The sequence below is a fragment of the Otolemur garnettii genome, unplaced genomic scaffold (assembly GCF_000181295.1).
Source record: "Otolemur garnettii isolate 467f Iridium unplaced genomic scaffold, OtoGar3 scaffold00011, whole genome shotgun sequence".
Lineage (NCBI taxonomy): Eukaryota > Metazoa > Chordata > Mammalia > Primates > Galagidae > Otolemur > Otolemur garnettii.
In genome coordinates this window covers 3,765,191-3,781,672 of record NW_003852406.1, presented here as the reverse complement: position 1 = coordinate 3,781,672, position 16,482 = coordinate 3,765,191, and the positions used below count along the sequence as shown (strand labels likewise).

Genomic DNA, 16,482 nt, shown 5'->3' with positions numbered 1-16,482 from the left:
ATATATATATATATATATACCTAATAACAAAGCATCCAGATATATAAAGCATATATTCTAGAACTAAAGAGAGAAGAGGAAAAAAGAGAGAAAGAGAGAGACCCCAACACAATAATAATGGGGACTTTAATTTTGATGCCCCACTTTTAGCATCAGATAGATCATATAGACAGAAAATCAACAAACACCAGTCTTAGCCTGCACTATAGGCCAGATGGACCTAACAGATATTTACAGAATATTTCTTTCAATAGCTACAGAATACACATTCTCCTGATCTGTACATGGAACATTCTCCAGTATAGACTACATGTTAGGCCACAAGTCTCAACAAATTATTAAAAATTGGGCCGGGCTCAGTGGCCTTACATATATAGTCCCAGTACTTTGGAAGGCCAAGGTGGGAGGATCACTTGAAGCCAGAAGTTTGAGAATAGCCTGGACAACACAGTAAGACTCTGTTATACAAAAAGAAAAAGAAAAGAATTGTTTTTCATTAGCTGGGCATGATAGTACATGCTATAGTCCTAGCTACTCAGGAATACTAGGAAGAAGGACTCCTGAGCCCAGGATGAGGCTGCAATGAGGTAAGATTGTGCCACTGTGCTCCAACCTAAGTGACAGACCGAGACCCTGTCTCCTAAAAATGAAAGAAAAAATTTTTAAATCAAAATTATATTAAGTATCTTCTCAAACCACAGTAGAATAAAACTAGAAATTAATAGCAAGAGGTACTTTGGAAACTGTATAAATGCATGAAAAATTGACAACATGCTCCTGAATAACCACTGAGTCAATGAAGAAATTAAGAAGGAAATCATACCAAAACCTACGAGATGCAGTAAAAGCAGCACTGAGAGGAAAATTTATAGCAATCAACACCTAAATCAAAAAAGTAAAAATCTTTCAAATAAACAACCTAACAAGCACCTGAAGGAACTAGAAAAACAAGAACAAATCAAATTCAAAATTAGTAGAAGGAAAGATATAGAAAGGATCAGATCAAAATTGAGACTAAAAAAACAAAAAAAATCAAAACAAAAAGTTGGTTTTCTGGGGAGATAAACAAAATTGATAAACTGTTAACTGGACTAATTAAGAAAAAAAGACAAAGAAAGCCCAAATAAATAAAACCAGAAACAAAAAGAGAGACATTATAACTGATACCATAGAAATACACATACTGGTGATCATTAGAGACTATTACAAACAACTGTATGGTAACAAATTGAAAAACTAGAAGATCTGGATAAATTTCTGGATACACACTACTAGGAATGAACAAGGAAGAAATAAAAAACCTGATCAGACAAATAACAAGTAAAACGATTAAGCCATAATAAAAAAATCTCCCATCAAAGAAAAGCTCAGGACCTGATGACTTCACTGCTAAATTCTACCAAACTATATCACCTAACTCTAGTGAAAATGGTCCACATCACAAAGTCTCAAAGCTGCAGATGCTGGTGTGGATATGAAGAGAAGGGAACACTTTTACACTGCTGTTGGGACTGCAAACCAATACAACCTTTTTGGAAGGAAGTAAGGATAATTCTCAAAGAACTCCCATTTGATTCTGCAATTCCTTTACTAGGCATTTACCCAGAAGAAAAAATCCTTTTATCATAAGGACATTTGCACTAGACTGTTTATAGCAGCTCAATTTACAATTGCCAAAATGTGGAAACACCTAAATGCCCACCAACAAGCTGTGGTATATATATACCATGGAATACTATTCAGCCATTAAAATACATGGAGACTTTACATCTTTTGTATTAACCTGGATGGAGGTAGAACACGTTTTACTTAGTAAAGCATCACAAGAATGGAGAAGCAAGAATCCAGTGTACTCAATTCTATCATGAAGACAGTAAATGAGCTAATACAAGGGATGGGGTAAGGTAATGAGGGAGCTGGGAGAGGGGAGGAGAGAGGAAGAGGAGGTCAGGGTGTTTGGCACACGTCTTGGGGCGGGACACAATTATAAAGGGACTTTATCTAACAAATGCAATCAGTATAACCTAATTCTTTGTACCCTCAATGAATCATAAACAATTTCTTTTTTGGGGGGACAATTCTATTGCCCTTGGTAGAGTGCCGTAGCATCACAGCTCACAGCAACCTGCAACTCCTGGGCTTAGGTGATTCTCTTGCCTCAGCTTCCCAAATAGCTGGGACTACAGGCACTCACACAATGCCTGGCTACTTTTTTGTTGCAGTTTGGCCGGGGCTGGGTTCGAACCTGCCACCCTCAGTATATGGGGCCAGTGCCCTACCCAGTGAGCCACAGGCACTACCCCACAAACAATTAAAAAAAAAAAACAAAAAAACAGACAACACAACTTTTTAAAAGCTGAAACACAGAAGTCTTACCACCATGTCTTCACAACTCTTATCAACTGGAAGCAAGCTCTTCATAAGTTCCATATTTTCATGCAAATGTTTTAATTCAAATGCATGCTGTCTCATACAAGTATCCAAAGATACGGTAAATTCCTGGATTAACCTGTCCACTATATTAGAAGAGTGTGCTTGGGGTGTCAACTTGGTTATAGCAGCAATTAACCAGGCTTTCGTTTCTGAAGAAATGGAGTCATTCATAAGTAACTTGTAGAGCTTGGTTATAACTTCCTCTGGGGTTTCCTTATCTAAGAGGTAGGAATACTCCCCTAACACCTATGAGTAAAACAAAGAGATGTTTATACAAAAATATCAAGTTATACAATAAACTATACTCACAAACCTAAACAAAGTGCCTACTGCTTGAGTGAATTTAATCTAGATTAAATATGAATGGTGAGGAAATTATTAGGTAAAGATACAATGAAGATACAATGGCATATTTTAGGTTCAAAATGATACCAACAGATGAAACTCAGTACAAAAAGCTTTCCCTCATCATGGCATTAGCAATACACAATACACAGTGTAAAGCAACATATCTTTATGAATTAGCTTTCTTCTGAACTTCAGGAGTTGGGGAGTTGGCTGTCAGGCTTACGCTTTTTTTTTTTCCCTAAGAGATAATGTCTCACTCTGTTGCCCAAGCTAGAATACAGTGGCCTGATCATAGCTCACATAACCTCAAACTCCTGCATTTAAATGATCTTCCCCCCTCATCCTCCCAGGTAACTTGGACTACATGCATGCGCCATCAGGTCCAGCTAATTTTTAAATTTTTTGTGGAGACAGGGTCTCACTCTGTTGCCCAGGCCGGTCTCAAAGTCCTGGCCTCAAGTGATCCTCTCTCTCACTTTGGCCTCCCAAAGTGCTGAGATTACAGATGTAAGCCACCACACCTGGCTCAGTTGTTGATTTTTATGAGCACTTTCACAGTATGTCATTATTTTCCAGTATGCATTTAAATGATGGTTCTCATAAACTACTATATATAAGAGATACTTGAGGTATTTCATTAAAATACAGATTTTGGCCAGGCATGGTGGCTCACATCTACAATCCTAGCACTTTGGGAGGCCAAGGTAGGAGGACTGCTTTGAGCCAGGAGTTTTGAGACCAATCTGAGCAACTGGTCAAGACCATCTCCACAAAAACAGAAAAATTAGCTATATGTGGTTGTGCACATCTGGAGTCCCAGCTGCACAAGAGGCCGAGGTAAGAGGATCGCTTGAGTTTGCAATGAGTTATGATGATGTCACTATACTCTAACCCAGGCAAGGGAGTGAGACCTTGCCTAAAAATAAATAAATAAATAAATATAGATTTCCAGGCTATATCCCCAAATATTCTTGTGGATGTATTATGTCTGGTCCCTAAGGATATACAAATCGAATAAGCATCACCTGATTCTGATGTAGATGGTCCACAGAACAGACTTTGAGGAACACTAATCTCTTACATATCCTTTTTTAATATCTAGCTTAGGTGACTTATAATCCTATTGGCCACAGAATCATTAATAAACTGGTAATTCAGGAAAAGTGAAATCTTTCCAAAATGGTATTTATGGAATCTTTCCATGTCTTTGGTGTAGTATTGGTACTGGCAAGAAAAGAAGGTGGTGAAGTAACAGGGAAGGAAAAATTTATAGCTATAAGAAAGAGAGAAAAGGAAAAGAAATAGGACCAAATGAGTTCAATCCTTAAACAATAATTTTTAGAGTAGTTTAATGAAAGATGGAAGGTAGTTCCAGAAGAGCAGGTAATGAACATTCCAGTTTTAAAATCAATGGTTAATGGACGTTTCCTTCTGGGACGATGGAGTAGACTTATTTATCCCTATTCTCCCTAGTAAGTATCCATAAAAACCCTTGGCATTATACAGAAAACATACATAAAAAGACTTTGAAAGGAAAAACAAGGCAGACCCTTAAAGATCTTAGGACCTAAGAAAAACTACTGTGGATTATCTGTTGTCTCATATATCCCAGACTGGGTATGAGAGAACCAGCAACCTGCAAACACCAATGGGCACAGAAAAAGAACCCCAAGAAAACAAAAATATATATATTGAACTACTGAATGAAAATTCAGTGAATCAACAAGAATGCAGAATGCAACACCACCATCGCCGGTAGAATTTAAATGACATTTATAGAACCATTCAACGACAGATAAAATACATACTCTTTTCAAGCACCCACAGAACATATACCAAGATAGAATCTTGAATCATAATATAAACCTAAATAAATTTAAAAGAACTGAAATCATATACAGTTTTTCTTTAAGAAAATTGAATTTGCCAGTCTAAGCAAGAGCAAGACCCCAACTCTACTAAATATAGAAAAATTACTAAGGCATTGTGGTGGAATGCTGAGGCAGGAGGACTGCTTACACTGAGGAATTTGAGCAATTTTACACAATCTCTTCCAGAAAATAAAAGAGAGCATACTCTCTCTTTATTTTATGAAGCGAGAGTAACACTGATACCAAAACAAGATTACCAAAAAATGAAAACTACAGACCAGTATCTCTCGTGAACACAGATACAAAAATTCGTAACATGGTCTCAAGAAGTTCCTTGAACCATCAAGTTAGTTTTCAGTAAGATTACAGGACATAAAACCAAAATACAAAAATCTATTGTATCTATACATACAATCAGCCCTTTGTATCTACAGGGGATTTGTTTGAGGACCTCTTGTGGACCTGAAAAGACATGGAGCACCAAACTTGATAGCTGTCAATCAGAATATATTTCCGTTCATGTTCTTTACTCACACATTTAATGCCTTTTCCACCTTAAATAAGCACTTATCACACATCGTGACTGTAACTTTTGCAGTCTGAGGTTCAGCAGCAAAACCAATAGGAATTTCTTTTTCTTTCTTCATAATTTCAGTTAGAAGATCCCTTCTTACTATAGATCTTAACATATAATTTTTTTTGCAGGTTTTTTTTTTTTTTTGGCCAGGGCTGGGTTTGAACCGGCCACCTCAAGCATATGGGGCCAGCACCCTACTCCTTTGAGCCACAGGTGCTGCCCAACATATGATCTTTTTCTATCCCATTTAAGTTGAGAACTTTTACTTTTCCACTTAAATAAAATGTTTTATGGCTCCTCTTTGGCGTAACAAACTGCCAACATCACAACTCTTGTACTTTTGGGCCATTATTAAGTAAAATAAAGGTTACTTGAACACAAGCTGTGACACTGCTACAATAGATCAGTTAATCTAGATGGCTGTTAGGCAACTAATGAGTGGAAATCATATACAGCTGGATACCCTGTACAAAAGTATGATTCACATCCCAAGTGAGATGGAGCAGAATGAAGTGGAATGGCTCAAGATTTCACCATTCTATTCAGAATGACTTGCAATTTAAAACTTATAAATTGTTAGGCTGGGCGTGGTGGCTCATGCCTGTAATCCTATCACTCTGGGAGGTTGAGGTGGGTAGACGGCCTGAGCTCACAGGCTTGAGACCAGCCTGAACAAGAACGAGACCCCATCTCTAAAAAGTCAGGTGTTATGGCAGGCGCCTCTAGTCCCAGGTACTCAGGAGGCTGAGGCAAGAGAATTGCTTAAGTCCAAGAGTTTGAGGTTGTTGTAAGCTATGACATTACAGCACTCTAATGAGGGTGGCAAAGTGAGACTCTGTCTCACAAAATAACAACAAAAAATTATGAATTGCTGATTTCTGGACTTTTCCACTTAATATTTTCAGACTGTGGTTGGCTACAAGTAACTGAAAACTCAGAAAGCAAAACTTCGCGTTAAGAAGGGACTACTGTACAGAGTTTGTATGCTGTAGATAGGAATGCAAAAGACCATCTAAATAAATGGAATGACATGCCACATTCACAGACAGAAAAAACTACTGGTGCCTAAACATAATAACCAATTCGGGAAGGATTAGAAATGCTAAAGCCATTAGTAAAAGATAGCTGAGGAAAAAACATTCCTCACAGAAAAGACACAGCCTCACAGAATCACTTCGTAGATATGTGAATAAATATGTGAATAAATTAGGAAGGAGAGCCTGGAAGTCACCGTCTCAACCCAAACATACAAACTTATAATCACCAATAAGTGGACAAACTGATAGTGAGTGCATCCTGACATAATGCCACAGAAAGAACACAACATTGCCTACGTAAGATTCTTGCTAAAAATGTTTAACCTGAACAGAAATAACCAGACAAATCTAGAATGTACACCTTTTTATAAGTCAACAGTATTTCTCAAAAAAATCAATGTCATGAAACCAGAAAGAAACCAGGGGTCACTGTAAATTAAAAGCTAAACGATACATAACTAAATGAAATTTCTGAACCTTAACCAATTCCAGGATTGGGAAGAAGAGAAAAAAGACATTTTGGGGGACAAATGGATAAGTCTGATAAGTATGGATATATACAAGGTGATATTAATGAATGAATGTTACATTTCTTAGGTGTGATAATGGTTTATGGTTATTTAGAACAATGTCATTCATAGGAGATTCATGTTGAATTAACAAGTGATATATCAGGATGTCTGCAATCCCAATTTTACAGGGCTTAGTAAAACAAACTGTAGACCTGGATATACATACAGATGCAGATACAGTAAATGCAGTTAAATATATTAATTGAGAAACTAAAGGAAAACTATAGGGATACTAAGCAAGGTGCAGTAGCTCTTGCCTATACTCCTAGCACTTTGAGAAACTGAGGCAGGAGGATACTCGAGGCCAAGAGCTGAAGACAAGCCTGGGAAACATAGCAAGAAATCATCTCTACAAAAAATAAAAAATAAAAAATTAGCTGGGCACGGTGCTACATGCCTGTAGCCCCAGCTACTTTAGAGGCTAAGGTGGGAGGACTGCATAAGCCCAGGAGTTTGAGGTTAGAGTGACCTTCGAACATGCCAGTGCACTCCAGCCTGGCAACAGAGCAGAACCCTGTTTCAATAAATAAGCAAACAAACAAACAAAACAGATAAATAAGGGGAAAAAAGATAAGTGTAGGGATATTATATTAGCTTATCAACGTTCCTATAGGTGAGGGAGAAAAATTTGTAAAAAAATCTGGGGAAAAATTAAGTTTAAATTAACATTGACATTTGGCAATACTATAAAATATTAAAACAGGTGTATCCTATGACTCAATAATTGCACTTCTCTAAATCTCCCCTAAAAAAATACCCATGTGCACAAGAAAAAACACACAGGCTCGGCACCTGTAGCTCAACCAGCTAAGGCGCCAGCCACGTACACCTAAGGTGGCGGGCTCGAATCCCCAGCCCGGACCCGCCAAACAACAATGACGGCTGCAACCAAAAAAAAAAAAAAAAAAAATAGCCGGGCACTGTGGCGGGCGCCTGTGGTCCCAGCTACTTGGGAGGCGGAGGCAGGAGACTCGCTTGAGCCCAGGAGTTGGAGGTTGCTGTGAGCTGTAATGCCACGGCACTCTGCCCAGGGGGACAGCTTGAGGCTCTGTCTCAAAAAAAAAAAAAAAAAAAGAAAAAACACACAAAGGTGATGGACTGTACGCAATTACATGTTTCATAAAATTGTGACCTTTATCTTCCGAAGAACTGATCTCCCTTACCAGCTATGTTGATGCAAACAGCCAGGATAAGAGGGCCACATGGCAAGATACTGAAGGCAAAGCTAAGGAAAGCCTACAGTTGATAGTATGAAAGTGACACCCTCAGTCACAAAAATGTGACCACAAAAAAATGAATTCTACCAACATCCACACATAAACTTGGAAGTAGATCCCTTCCCTGTCATGCTTCAGACGAGATTAGCAGCTCTAGCCCCACACCTTGATTACAACACTGTGAGACTGTAAGCGGAGACCCAACTAAGCCATTCCTGGAATCCTGACCCACAGAAACCATGAGCTAACAAATATATGTTTTTTTAAGCCACTAAGTTTGTGGTAACTATGCAGCATAAGAAAACTAATATTACACAGAAAAATGAGTATTCAAACACAGACTTACATAAAAAACACAAGAAACATATTGTAATGCAGAGATAACACTCACATTTCAAAAACTAGACAAGTGATATCACAAAATAAAAAAATGGACAAGTAAACAGTTAACTGATAGAAGGTAGCCACTGGAAAAGAAAACTGAAAGCTGAAGGAGTTAGCAGATCAGAACTGACTTCTGAAGAAAACACGTTAACATTTGGTTTTCATAAAAAAAAATGTTATAAAATTTATGATTTAATGTATTTTGCTTACCCAACTCATAACTTGAAGAAATCTCTGCGGATAGAACACATTTTCCACATCCAATAAAGTGAGATAAGACTGAACTGCATAGAGTCTTAATTGTTGATTTTCTGTTTCATCATCAAAACCTACAAAGAAATTTATATACCATTCAACCAAATTCTCCTAGGACTCTGCAATTAAAACATTTAATTTAAAAATCTTCACTTTACAGAATATAATCATTTACCAACCTTCTGCTAGCAGTCTCAGAAAGTTACTGGGAATATCAGGATGCATTACATCTCCTCCCACTGAAAACACAGCGTTCATTGTCTGAATAAACCACGCATTATCAGGAGCATATGTGTCCACAGTGTTAAGAACAAGTGCACTTCCAAATGCCACGTATTAAAATTGTCTTTCTGAAGCAACCTTTGCAAAAATAACCCCAATTCATCCTAGTGTGGCATTTTTATCTTTAACCTCTGCCATAAATTGTTCTAATCCCCAATTTTACATAAAATAGATACTCAGCAAAAGTTTCTTTAGAATACTTAATAAACTGAGTTTATGTTACTTTAGCAACAGGCTTGCATATAATAGGCATCTGATAAATAAGTGTGAAACAAATGAAAGAAATAAACCAGCTAACTAAGGAAAACAACAGAAAATTATATACACTTCAAATATTGTGGTGTATCTACTTGAACAAGCTGCTCAACCTCTTTTGTAATCTGCTCATCATCGGTTCTAAAATTCTGTCATTCTGCTGACCAGAACTATAGCCTTATCCAGGAGAAAACTATACTTAAGTAATTTCCAATTTGATTAACATTATTCACTTATTCTTTCTTAGTATTAAACATTTTTAAAAGAATGGAATATCCTTATGACCTGTAAAGTTCCTCTCACTTTTAAAAAACAAATGAGAAGAAAAGTAATTAATGAAGCTCCCAACTACTTTACGGGACAGTTTCTAGCATAGACAGCAGCATATGGAAAGGATAAGCTTTAGCATCCTGACCACCTCCCTGTACACACACACACACACACACACACACACACCCTTTCCAAAACACAAGAACTCATACTTTCAAAAAAAAAAAAAAAAACAGGTAAAAGTGAAATCAGGAGGGACTAAAGAGAACCATGTAGAATTTCTTATACTTTGTACCTTCTTATTCAAAATATTGACTAGCTGAACGAAAGAAACCAGGAAAAAAGCCGCCACCCCCTAAAAAGTCTACATAAATTTCTGGTTTGGATGAGAAAAATAGAAATTATTGCTGGGTCTTTTGATCTCAACTTGCAAGATCATATGTATACCAATCATTTTAAAATCACTATGTAACTAAGTATTTTAAGACTCGTGGTCCAGACAAAGGATATTTCTCAGCCAACTCAGCTATTTTACCAACCAAATTGACGATGACATATTCTTCTTTGGTCTGATGTAAATATTCAAGCATTTTTTGGACAATAACCGTTATATTCTGTGCATTAGTAATTCTGTAAAGAAGTTCCAGGGTCTATTTAAAGAAATTAAAAACAGTTAACACCAATAAATATAACACATAGATTTATTTATTATACAATGGATTCTTCTACTTTTATGTACATCTACTAGACAGTCAGTTAATAGGTAATTTAGAAGTGCAAATTTTAACTAAAAGTAAAACTTAGAAAGACAAAATTATTGTCAAAAAATAAATAATGATCGATTCTGAAGCCTAAAAGCTTTCTTTAGAGACAGATAATTACCATCTGATATTTATACATGACAGAACATGTAAGGACTAAAGAGTTAAAAGGTTTACAATATATTTTCTAAAACATAACAGCTCTTAAGTGTACATTACTCATGCCTATGGGGGTGTGTGTATGTACACACATGTGTGTGCCTATGTATAAATCCAATCTTGCAAACTGTTTCCCACACTACCCAAACAATAGAAAATAGTACTCGAGCAGGTCTGGTAATTGAAATCAAATGGCTTCTCATGGACAGACAGAAGTTAGTGGCCCAAGCACCTGAAAGCCTAGCAAAGCCTATCCTCAAAATCTCAGGCATATTCAAGAACTGTTTTATAGCTACTTTCCAAGTGCTGGCAAATACACCTCTTGCTTGCCTCAAGGACACCAAGTACAAGAGAAAGCTCCAATTTGGCTGGTTTTCCAAGGTCTTAGATTAAGGTTCCAAAAATATAACTCCTTGAAATCAATACGAGTTCAAAGGCAATACTAAGAAAGCAACATTTATTGGAGTTTTAAGATCAACAATATTAGCTGCAAGAGAATTTTCACATATCCTTTTTGTCAAATTTGTTCAAAACATCTTTAGGGCTCTTTCTAATTTTTTAACTCTTACAGTCAAGACTTCAAGTAAAAATCATAACACAGATTTAAAAAAAAAAAAACTATCTTAGGAGACTAGGGGCCATGGCTCGCGCCTGTAATCCTAGCACTCTAGGAGGGCAAGGCAGGTGGATTGCCTAAGTTCACGAGTTCAAGACCAGCCTGAGCACAGGCAGACCTCGGCTCTAAAAATAGCCAGGTGTTGTGGCAGGTGCCTATAGTCCCAACTGCTTGGGAGCTGAGGCAAGAGAATCAGTGGAGCCCAAGAGTTTGAGATTGCTGTGAGCTGTGACAGCACAGCACTCTACTGAGGGCAACAAAGTAAGACTCTGTCTCAAAAAGAAAGCTATGTTATTTAATGTTTGACTCCATTTAAATCTATAAATACAAAAGTCTCACCTACCAATAGCTGTTAATTTATGCAGCTGCTTCAGACATGCTCCCTGGGTACTCCAAACTATACATTATATATTTTTAGATAATATACTCAAAATTTAATACCTACTCTAAGACTTCAAAATTTGGCATTTCTAGGACTGAATGGGCAGGGAAGATTATGGTATTAGGAATTATATTACTCTATTGCTACAGTTCTTTTCCATTCAGCTTTAGTAGCTCCTTCTCACCTTTTCTCTCCTAGTTTGAAAGAGTGGTAATAAAACTAAATAAAAAGGAATCCCACTGCAACCAACAAGTCACCCCACACCCAAGTACCAAAGTTTTTGCTATATCATTACTAATAGTGGTCAGAAGTGACAATAGCATCACGGAGACAGTACTTCAGTGCCTTCTTTAGGCACCACTGAGACTCAGCACCTTCCCCTAAGAATTCAAACTACTTTTTTCACTGCAGGTAATGGACCAAAAGGATCAAACTTGCTCATTATAAAAGTTGCTTATTTTCCCCTTGACTCTCATTTTTAAGTGAGAACCCAATAATTAAATATGGTAGTCTCCCCCTTATCCCTGCTTCAGTTTCTAGTTTTCCTTATTGTCATCAACCACAATTCAAAAATATTAAATGGAAAATCCCACAAATCAATAATTCATAAGTTTTCAATTATGCACCATTCTGAGTAGCATGGTAGAATTTCATGCCACTGCACTCCATCCATCTGAGACATGCATCATCCCTTTGTCTAGCATATCCACACTGTATATGCTACACATCCATTTGTCACTTAGTAACAATGATGCCTTGATTATTATATGACAACACAGTATATTTAAGGTTCAATAAAACCTAACATACATTGGTATATGTAAGGTTCAGTACTATTTGTAGTTTTGGGTATCCACTGGAGAATACTGGAATGTATCCTGTGGACAAAGGGGACTAAAGTACAGCAAAAAGAAAACTGTATCTAAGTCATCCTTGTTCAACTTAGTAGTCAATCACCCAAAAGAAATGCATGTGCCATATGTATTAAAAGTAGAAAGGGAACTGGGAATATCTAGATCAGGGGTCCTGTTCACTGTCCCTCAGACCGCTGGAGGGCCAGACTGCAGGCCCCGGGACAAGTCGGCTGCTAAGCAGGACAGGCAGCAGTGGCAAAAACAGCAGGCAGGCCAGATAAATGTCCTAGGCAGGCCGCATGTGGCCCGCAGGCTGTAGTTTGAGGACGCCTGATCTAGATGTATATACAGCCTTATAATTATTTCTTTTTGCCCCTTAGACCCTGCTTATTTTTCTACAATGCCTGTACACAGAAATTAGTACACCAGCATTCATTCAAGGTAGATTAACAATTTCCAGATGATTAAAAATATGAATTAAAAATATATATGCAAATTTCTCAAAAATATTTTTGCTTTAACGATGCCTTTTAAAATTCATAATCTTCAAAAATTACAATTATTATTCTCTCAATAAACTCTCCTATTTTTAACTCATTGCCTTTAATGAGACAGAGTTTTTTTTTGGAGACAGAGTTTTACTTTGTCACCCTCGGTAGAGTGCCATGACATCACAGCTCACAGCAATCTCCAGCTCTTGGGCTTAGGCTAGTGTCTTGCCTCAGCCTCCTGAGTAGCTGGAACTACAGGCGCCTGCCACAATGCCCGGCTATTTTTTTGTTGCAGTTTGGCCGGGGTTGGGTTTGAACCCACCACTCTCAGTATATGGGGCCAGTGCCCTACTCACTGAGCCACAGGGACCGCCCAACAGATTCTCTTTTTTATCTTTATTATTTTTATAATCAGTAATAAAACTTTTCACTCGTAACTAAGTTCTGCATACTATTTTCAGCAAAGATACAAAGTGATTTCCTACATAAGAATTAATAGAAATATTTATATAGACATTCAACTAGACACTGAAGCAATTTTACAAAAAGAATAAGCTGAAAACAAATGAAGTATATTATTACACCTTTCCTTCCAAGTTCAAATCATTTTATGGATATCTTTATTGATTTTTTCTTTTCTTTTTTTTTTTTTTTTTTTCTGAAACAGAGTCTCACTCCGCTACCCAGGCTTGAGTGCCATGGCATCAGTGTAGCACACAGCAACATCAAACACCTGTGTTCAAGCACTCCTCTGCCTCAGTCTTCCAAACAGCTGGGAAAACAGGTCCCAGCCATAACACCCAGACAAGTTTTTGTATTTTTAGTAGAGAGGGGGTCTCACTCTTGTTCAGGCTGGTCTTGACTCCTGAGTTCAAGAGATCTGCCTGCCTCAACCTCCCAGAGTGCAACGATTATAGGCATGAGGCACCACGCCCAGCCTTCACTGATTTTTTTAATGCTCCTATTTAATAAGGAATTCATTAACTCATTTTATAGATGTATTAAGAGAATAATGAAAAAATATTAATTACCATAAATTGCATCTTAAATTGTATAGTAACAGGAGTATAACTGGAATTGTACTAACAGGAAACTTGGGAGTAAACTTCAGGTTCCCCATTGGTATAATGCTTAGACCAAAAAGATATCAATGACCCCACATAGATAACTGGACCTAACGTTTACAACTCATTTTAAAACATTCTTGCAGACACTGACATAGTACTTTTTAGAAAAATTACCTAAACTTTAATAAAAAGAAGTAAAAGCATTCAAAAGTTAAAATATACAGACACACAGACACTGCCTGCTACTTTAACCTCTTTCCAGAACACCAACAAATAGTTTAAAATTTTTAACACTTCATGTACACTAGTCAGAATACCAGTTTACCTCTCTTTTAATAATAGGATCAGGATGATCTAAACATTCAATTATTGTCATCTGATGTTGAAGAGCCAGAGTAGGATCCTGTTGAATAACATAGGTAAGAGCCTTCAGTCCTATAAATAAAGATTACATTATGCAAAGTAAATTGAAAGACATACTCAGCAAATTTCAAAAGCTTTCTCCATAATTTCTGTCAAAAGAACCAATTATCTTACCTAAATATTTGAGATTTATTTTAGGTGATAGAACAAATTTTCCAATGCACTTCGCAGCCTTCTCAAGTAATTCTGATTTAGGATAAATAGAATAGATTGTATGTACACATTCAAACAAAATAGCTAGAGAAAGAAAAATAAAAATGACAGGTATTATGCTCAAGCATAATAAAAGAACACATTTGTGGAGAATTTGTAACAAGATAAACTAACTGGAAAGTTAATTTTAGTCAAATATCTTATTTATTTTTCAAAGAAACAAATTTTACTGTTTTCAGGCCTGCACAGTTACTAGGATTAAGTTACCATGGTACAATTTAAAGAGAATTATTTTTCTGATGGATAATAATGATATATTCATTCATACACAGTATTTACTGAACACCTCCTAAGTGCCAGGCATGAGTTTAGCACCATGAACACAGCAGTAAACAACACAGACAAAACCTCCTGCCCTCAAGGAGCTCAGAATCTGATGAACACAAAAATAATACATTTGTTGTTCCTATATGAATAGATCTTGCCAACACTCCTTGAATGCTTTAACATGGTTTATTCTCAAGTAGTTTCTATCACTTATACACAGTAATGGTATAAGTAGTTTATTATAAGTATTATAAGTAGTTTATAATCATTTCATGATGATATAGCCTTTATTTCAAAGATAAAGTCACTTATTGCAGGTTTTTTTGCTTTTGTTTTTTTTGGCAGGGGATGGGTTTGAATTCGCCACCTCCGGTACATGGGGCTGGTGCCCTACTCCTTGAGCCACAGGCACTGCCCTTAGGTCTCTTATTCAAAATTCTTTTTTTTTTTTTTTGAGACAGAATCTCACTGTGATGCCCTAGGTAGGGTGCTGTGGCATCATAGTTCACAGCAACCTCAAACTCTTGGGCTGAAGCAATCATCTTGCATCAGCCTCCTGAGTACTGGTAGCTGGGCCTACAGGCATACACCATAACGCCCAGCTAATTTTCTATTTTTAGTAGAGAAGAGGTTTCACTCTTGCTCAGTATGTTCTCAAACTCCTGACCTCAAGAAATGCACCTGCCTCGGCCTCCCAGAGTGCTAGAATTATAGGTATAAGCCAACCTGCCTAGCCCTACTCAAAAATCTTTAAGCTATTTCTTTAAAATTAACCTCAAAACACACAGAACAATCTATTAAACAACTTGACAGTTGTTCAAATTTGACTTTGTGATATACTCCAAAGTCTGATAACTATGATAGATAATCAACGTGGACACTAAATATTTTTTTTTTTTTTTTTTTTTTGCCATTTTTGGCTGGGGCCGGGTTTGAACCCGCCACCTCTGATATATGGGGCCAGCGCCATATATCCTTGAGCCACAGGTGCTGCCCCGACAGTAAATATTTTTCTCAAAATCTTTAAAAAAGCATGAGTCAATGAATTGGAAGTTTGCCATATTAAAGAAAAATCACTGAGATACCGTGAAGTCTTAAATGCTCTACAGTATCATGGTATCAGGAGTGAGACAAAGTGAAGGCATAAAATCAGCACTAAGTGTATTACAGGCTGAAGTACCTCTGTCCTTGACAGAATCACTCCTCCATTTCCAAAAGCTTAAAACATAACAACCAGACGCATTATTTATGTACAAGATAACATCCTGAATATTCAACTAGCTATGTTTTAAACTATGTTGCCTATCAATTTATGCACACAAAGTTTTATAAACCTATTCTAAGAGGGGGAAAGATGGAAGGAGAGAAGAAATCAGAAATACTAATTTTTCTTTAAGAAAGGAATTGATTTTAATTAAAGGGAAAACTACAGAGTTAGTTGAACCTAAAGATACTTTGTTTATTCAGTATACTGTGCTATAACATGTCTTTATGCTGTGCTGTGTAAAAACATCGGCTTTCTGATTCATGAACTGAACAAACTAACAAAGAGGGCCTCTGTCAACTGACAAATCAACTAAGGCAGGAACGGACAAACTGCTAATAAATCTAGCCTTCTACTTTTGCAATGTTGTGAACTAAGAATGCTTTTGCATTTTTAAAAGAATGTAAAAGACAAAACCAACAAAAAACAAAGAGGAATACACAACAGAAATCTATGTGACCTGAAAAACCTAAAATACTATATT

At 36.8% G+C, this 16,482-nt stretch overlaps 1 protein-coding gene across 2 annotated transcripts in view; it reads right to left on the bottom strand.

The window, feature by feature from the left end:
* The window catches only part of AP4E1 (adaptor related protein complex 4 epsilon 1 subunit), a 79,785-nt gene that overhangs the window by 27,542 nt on the left and 35,761 nt on the right, over positions 1-16,482 (bottom strand). Inside the window, exons 9-14 of one of the 2 annotated variants that reach the window (XM_003784353.3) lie at positions 14,369-14,491; positions 14,157-14,266; positions 10,012-10,151; positions 8,874-8,986; positions 8,650-8,768; positions 2,377-2,679 (exon numbers count right to left, since the gene is read on the bottom strand). In XM_003784353.3, coding sequence (XP_003784401.1) covers positions 2,377-2,679; positions 8,650-8,768; positions 8,874-8,986; positions 10,012-10,151; positions 14,157-14,266; positions 14,369-14,491 — 908 coding nt within the window. The remainder of the gene's footprint in view (positions 1-2,376; positions 2,680-8,649; positions 8,769-8,873; positions 8,987-10,011; positions 10,152-14,156; positions 14,267-14,368; positions 14,492-16,482) is intronic. The other variant, XM_023510103.1, reaches the window with a different exon arrangement.